The following is a 6,714-nucleotide window of genomic DNA, read 5'->3' on the forward strand; positions in this document are numbered from 1 at the left end:
ATTTTTGCTGTTGCATATGGATAAGTTATTGTGAAGTTGTACAGCTTGTATCTCATAAACTGTGTGTTTTGTATTCAGATAACTGTGGGCTTCTTTTAGTTGGCAGCGAATGATGATCTCATGCCACGATAATAGCATATGAGAAGCGTTGTACCGGGGTTATTTATTTGTTAGGGTTTTACCGAGTGTTTAACTTTGGGTATCTTAAACCAATTTGGTTTGCATGGTTTTTTAAACCAATTTTTGCCACTTATGTTAAACATTTGTATCGAAAGTTTACACAAAATAAACTTGTCCATGTACATACACGAAGTTGAGGCAAATACATGGCCTGTATTATTAAATATCTATGATAATAAACATTATTTATTGTTTAACGAGAATTTGATTCAACACCTTTATCTGTTGGCAGTGTTGTGGCAATTCCTCGTTAAAACGGGGGTACCCGTACCCGTATCCTGTATGATGAGGTCTGGGCCCGCGACTTCGAGACAGTAGCACAAGTTCGACCGCTGCCCAAAACCAATGATCAGAAGTTTCAGCGCCCACCAGCTGGCAATCATCACTCAGGCTCATAAACTTTGCCTCTTCCAAGTACAGAGCATCCACAGCACCTTCTTCCAGCATGCACGTCGTCTTAGCTACACATGTAGACACCATAAGGATTATTCAAAGTCCTAATTCGACCACGTTCTGATTGAAGGAAGGCACTTCTCGGATATTATCGACATTTAAACGTTCCTGGTAATGGTAAATCTACGCCAGCAACTTTCCGTAGTTAACATCCACAGAGTAAGTCCACCCCAAGGCTCAACCTGGACCGGTTGAAGTGTGCTGATGCAGCGGAGGGGTACGCGACAGCGCTCGGAGAAGCGCTACCCACCGACAACAACATCGCCGCGATGCCCATAGCAGACCACTGGCGTATGTTGGAACGAGCCATCAGCACTGCAGCCGAATATAAGATCGGCCGCTTACCACGTAGAGAGAAAAAGGAATGTAAACCCTGCTCTTTCAGGCCAAGCAGCGCCGTTTTGAAGAGTCAGACGGACAGCTTTCTCAGTCGGGGGACACCCGCTTCTTCTACAGGAGATTCAAGGAGGCACGGAGAGGGTTTGCTCCTAAAACCGCAATGTGCCGGGATGCGGAAGGAAATTTCCTGACGGACGAGCGGGAGGTGATCGAAAGGTGGAAGTGCTTCTACGAAGGACTTCTCAATGGAGCAGAGGCAGAAGAGGCTGGAGCAAGTGGCAGAACAAGGCAACCACCACAGCAGCAGCATACCAGTAACAACAGCGACAGCATCGGCGCTGACGACGAGGTGCCCCGCCATCTCTGGATGAGATTGCCAGCGCCATTAAGAAGCTTAAGAGCAATAAGTCTGCCGGCAGCAATGGACTGGCGGCCGAGCTCTTCAAGATGGACCCGGAGAGACTTACGTGAAATCGTGAATCGTGAAAGTCTGCGAGCAGGAGGAACTACCGGAGGAGTGGAAGCTGGGTGTTATTCACCCAGTCTACAAATAGGGCGACAGGCTGGATTGCTCGAATTTCCGAGCCATCACAGTCCTGAATGCCGCCTGCTAGATCCTGTCCCAGATCTTGTTTTGCAGGCTTGTGCCCCTTGCTACAAATTTTGTCGGCAGCTAACAAGCAGGGTTTGTTGGAGGCAAATCCACCACTCACCAAATTTTCACTCTACGGAAGATCCTCCAGAAATGCGGAGAGCGCCAGATCCCTACTTACCACCTATTCATCGACTTCAAGGTGGCCTACGACACCATAGATCGGAATAAGAAATTGATCAGGCTGTTGGAGGCCACCATGACTGGGGTGTAGTGCAAGGTGAGGGTATCAAACTTGACGTCGGAATCGTTCGAATCTCACAGGGGTCTGAAGCAAGGTGACGGTCTTTTCTGTCTGTCCATCAACATCGCCCTGGAAGATGTCATTCGAAGTGCGAGGCTAGACAACGACATCCGCGGCACAATTTTCTCCGGTCTCTCCAATTTCTTAGCTTCGCGGATGACTTCGTTATCATCGGCAGGACAACAGTCAAGGTTTGTGAGGCGTACTCTCGACTAAAACGCGAATCAGCAAGAATTGCATTGAGAATCAATGCGACGAAGACGAAGTACCTGCTTACCGGAGACTCAGACCATCTGGGAAGCAGCGTATTTATTTATTAATTTCATATATATAATCGACGGACCATCGTGTCTAATCGGCAACCTTATAATTAAATTAAGGAGCATATAAATAAACCTCTAGTTATAAGCAAACATTAAATGTGACGTAGACGCAATTTCTCCTTGAACGTGGAAGTAGACATACTAAAATTGAACAAATAGAGGGACATACGTATAATAGGGTGTCCCTGGCTATGGTTGTTGCGGGTACGCGGTACACGGAGATGGAAATTAGATCTAAGAATCCGACAGGGAGCGAACAAATTGATGCTGGCTAGTAATGCCGGGGAATCGATCTCTCCGTTAAGGAGCCGGAATATAAAAAGGCATTGGGCGTTTTTGCGTCGAGAGCAGAGTGGTTCAAGTCCGAGAAGCAGACACCGCTGAAGGTAGGAGGGCCGAGGGTGGTGCGATTGCCATGGAAGGAGTCGAACCGCATACCTGGTGATTCTCCGTTGAATAGCTTCGAGGCGATTGATGTCGCCAACGCCAAGCGGGCACCAGATCGGGCAGCAGTACTCCAGGCACGACCTTACGATGGCACAGAAGATCGACTTGACGCACATGGGATCGGTAAACTCGCTACAGTAACTGTCGTTTCTAACTGGAGCGAATATTTTTACGTCGTCGGCGTACATTAGGTGTTGGCCTGGCGGTAAAATAAAAGATAGATCATTTATATAGATGAGGAAGAGTAGCGGTCCCAAGTTACTCCCTTGAGGCACTCCGGAGGAGCTGGTGAAGGAGTGAGAACGATGAGATCCTATGCTTATTTTTATGTTGTTGTTGACTTATACTTTATTTTAACAAACATATATATAAAAACGATCAAATGATAAAAGTAAAAGGAATACGGTGCCGCGCGCGCTAGCCACGTCTATTGCTGGTGCAGATAAGATCCCGAGTGTTCGTTACATCGCAGGATCCCCGATCGTAATGGATCATGCACGAGAGAGAGAGAAAGAGACGACTATATTCGCTATACATCGAATGCTGTCAGTTCCCGGAAAGCATCGAGTGTGCGAAGAGGCTGCAGTCTCGGCGGACTGCAACATCTCCCCCGGCTAAATGAGCTGATAGGCTCCGAGCCGACGCGGAAGTCTTCTTACTCGAGAAGACCTGCGTGGCAAATCTATCAGGCGCTGGTCGGTCCTACCTCCGTGACGGTTGTCGAGGTCGGCAGGAGGTAGCGAGCTGGATGTCGTCAAAGGAACATCCATCGGGGTCGTCGCTGCTAGTGATGAATAAGCGGGCGATGACCGTGAAAGCGCTGTTGGCTCGCTTACGATTGGTTCCAGCTCCGGCTGGGTTGGCTCTGGTCGGGAAGAAGAAGAAGACCATTCCTCTAACAGTACATCAAGCGGCAGCTGATGTCCCTCAGGTGCACGGGCTACCGCACGACGCCTGATTTGGTTTATGTGGCGCCGAAGTAAACGTCCATCACTCGCAATGACGTCATACATAACGCGTCCACAGCTACGAACGATCTTTCCCGGTATCCACTTCCATGAGTTTCTATAGAAAGATTTTGTAGAAACGAGATCGCCAGGTTGAAAACTTCGCACTGAAATAAATGAGGAAGGAGATAGTGAGTGTGATGATGGGGGCCGCAACAGCTCCAGTGCTGTCCTGATGGGGCGGCCGAACATTTCCTCAGCTGGAGATTTCTGCTGGCTCAACTGCGCGTTTGGTGTCGATCGGTACGTCATGAGAAACAATTCCAGGGCCTCATCAAGGGACGTCTCGTCGCTCTGGATCTTCCGCAGTGCTCGTTTCAGCGTATCGACGAACCGCTCCGCCTGTCCATTTGATTGCGGATGGAACGGTGCTGTCGTGATATGCTCGATCCCGCTGCTGTTGCAAAACTCCGCAAACAAGGCGCTGGTAAATTGCGGACCGTTGTCGCTAACTAACGTTTCAGGCATACCGAAGCGAGCGAAAATGTTCCGTAACATGGAGATGGTGGCAGATGTTGTTGTACTCGTAGTTTTGTAGATTTCAGGCCACTTGGAGAAAGCGTCAACCACCACTAAAAAGTAATACCCTTCCAGTGGCCCAGCATAGTCCACGTGTACTCAACGCCAGGCGCCCGATGGTGTTGGCCATGTCGCAGGTGTTGCTCGAGGGGGTGCTTTAGCGGCTGCCAAACAGGATCCACAAGATGCCACGTAGCTCACAATATCGTCGTCGATCATTGGCCAATACAGGTAGCTTCTCGCAATCGCCTTCATTCTCTGCATCCCCGGATGACCCTTGTGCAGCTGCAGCAAACAACGGGAACGCAGTTTCTCCGGGATGACCACTCTCTCCCCGAAAAGTATACACCCCTCAACGGTTCTTTCCTATTGTGGTACCGTGCCAAATCTGCTCCGAATGAAACGTCATGCGGCCAACCGTCCTGCACGTACTTATGGACTTTCCGGAGCAAGGGGTCAGTCTGCGTAGCTGTCTCAACGTCTCTAAAACATAAAGGAAATGAGCTAAGCGCATTAATGGCAACTGACCTTAAGTCGTTTTCTAACTCCAGGCTGGCGATGACGTATTCAGCTTCAGGTTTGGCGTGATGATGTATGAGCCGAGATAACACATCGGCGTTTCCAAATGAGCCTGTTGCTACATACTCGATGTCCATGTCATACAACTGAATAGTTAGTGCAAACCTCTGCAGCCGGTTTGCTGTGTATGTCGGAATTCCTTTCTTACTGCCAAATATGCGTACCAATGGTCGGTGGTCGGTCTGCAGTGTGAAATGACGACCGTATATCATACGATGAAATTTGGTTACAGCGAAAATTATTGCCAGTCCTTCTCTGTCGATTTGGCTATAACCAATCTCCGCCTTGCTGAGTGCTCTGGATGCGTGTTGTACCACTTTTAGGGATCCGTCTGGGTACTTGTGGCATAGCGTTGCTCCTAAGCCAACTGATGATGCATCGGCGGACACAACTATGTCGCGCGTTGGATCGTAGTGTGTGAGCAAGAGCTCCGTGGACAAGAGGGCTTTAAATTGGTCAAAAGCTTTCTGACATTCGGGTGTCCACTGGAACACACTTCCGGCTAGCAGCAACTTATCCAATGGGTAGCGCAAGTTACGCATGTTGGGGATAAACTTGGCATAAAAATTTATCGCACCGATGAATGATCGAACGCCTGTTACATCTTTTGGAGCTGGCAAATTTTTGATGGCGTCGATCTTTGCCGGGTCGGGTCGTAGGCCTCGGCTGTCGATGATATGCCCCAAGTAGCGTATTTCCGACTTGTTGAATGCGCACTTTTCACTCCGGATGGTAAACCCATAGTCCCTTATGCGCTTCAGCGTTTCTTCAAGAGCTGCATCATGCTCTTCCTGTGTTTTCCCTCCAACTATTACGTCATCCATGTAAGCAGATACTCCATTTACCCCGGCGAGCATTTTATCCATTATCTGCTGAAAAGCACCAGGGGCCACTTTTATGCCTGGAGGAAGCCTGTTGTAATGGTATAGACCACGATGCGTATTAATTGTCAGCAGGGGTCGGCTCTTTGCTTCTATTTCTACCTGCAAAAATGCATCGGATAAATCAATTTGTGAAAATATTACGCAACGGGCTAGCTTAGAAAAAATGTCCTGGGGTAAAGGAAGCGGATATTCGTGCGGGTGTAATGCTGCATTGAGTCCGGTGCTATAGTCTCCGCAAAGCCGTATTTTGCCGTTCGCCTTTCGAACCACTACGACTGGTGCTGCCCAATCCGAATAGTCGCAGGAACTGATGATGCCTAGATTCTCAAGCCGATCCAACTCTTTATTTACAGCATCTTCCATCGCGTATGCAACCGGACGTTTCGGTCGAAAAACTGGTCTGCTCCCTTGTTGCAGCTCTAGGTGAATTTGTGCCTTGGTGCACAGGCCCGTTCCACTAAAAAGCGAAGGAAATTCTTTCTCCCAGGATCGTGGTTCAGCTGTGCCTATGTGATTGCAATAGCTATCCATCGGGACGGTCCCCAAGCCGAAAAGATGAATTAAATCAGCCCCGAACAATGACACATCCGCTTTTGACACGCGAATTGTCGCTTGCTTGGTGGTATTATTAATGCTCACGTTCGCTTCAAACTCACCTTGAAGGCCGAAAACTTCACCAGTAGCTGCTTTCGCTCTTACCTTGGGTGGGTTGAGGTGAGGCTTACCCAACTGCTTCCATAGTTGCTGGTTAATGACAGTGATGTCCGATCCGGTGTCTAGCTGTAGTCGAGCTGGCTTCTCTCCGATGAGTATGCTGACAAATTTCCGCTTCTGCTGCACGCTGCATACGTTGACACGTACTACTCGCGATGACACTGCACGGCGATGATCGAATCGCGGTCGTCCTCTGCGCCGTTGTGACGAGTTGCAGAAACCCTCTCGATGACCTGTACGTCCACAATCTCGGCACTTGTTGGTTCTGTAGGTGCAGTCCCGGGTCCAATGCAGAGCACCACAAAGCCAGCACAGGGTGCGGGGTTTGGAGGCTTCGTTTCGGGGTGCTGGTTTGGGGTAGCGCTCGTTGTTG

General features: G+C 49.2%; 1 protein-coding gene across 1 annotated transcript; it reads right to left on the bottom strand.

The window, feature by feature from the left end:
* Positions 1-2,054: 2,054 nt before the first annotated feature.
* On the bottom strand, positions 2,055-6,714 carry LOC121591425 (uncharacterized protein K02A2.6-like). The gene is made up of 4 exons (XM_041911893.1): positions 4,693-6,714; positions 3,836-4,069; positions 3,345-3,703; positions 2,055-2,080 (listed from the first exon to the last, which is right to left on the bottom strand). Exons 1-4 carry the CDS (start codon positions 6,156-6,158, stop codon positions 2,055-2,057), a joined length of 2,085 nt encoding a protein of 694 aa, XP_041767827.1. The 5' UTR covers positions 6,159-6,714.

This window comes from Anopheles merus, chromosome 2L (assembly GCF_017562075.2).
Source record: "Anopheles merus strain MAF chromosome 2L, AmerM5.1, whole genome shotgun sequence".
NCBI classification, from domain to species: Eukaryota; Metazoa; Arthropoda; class Insecta; order Diptera; family Culicidae; genus Anopheles; species Anopheles merus.

Excerpts from the sequence above, each read along its gene's own strand:
- LOC121591425 (XM_041911893.1), bottom strand. The coding sequence starts at position 6,158 with ATGGATAGCTATTGCAATCACATAGGCACAGCTGAACCACGATCCTGG. Across the intron at positions 3,704-3,835 it reads AAATCTCCAGCTGAGGAAAT|AAACTCATGGAAGTGGATAC; the intron begins GTTCGGCCGCCC and ends ATCTTTCTATAG. Across the intron at positions 2,081-3,344 it reads CCTCGACAACCGTCACGGAG|TCGAGAGTACGCCTCACAAA; the intron begins GTAGGACCGACC and ends TTCGCGTTTTAG.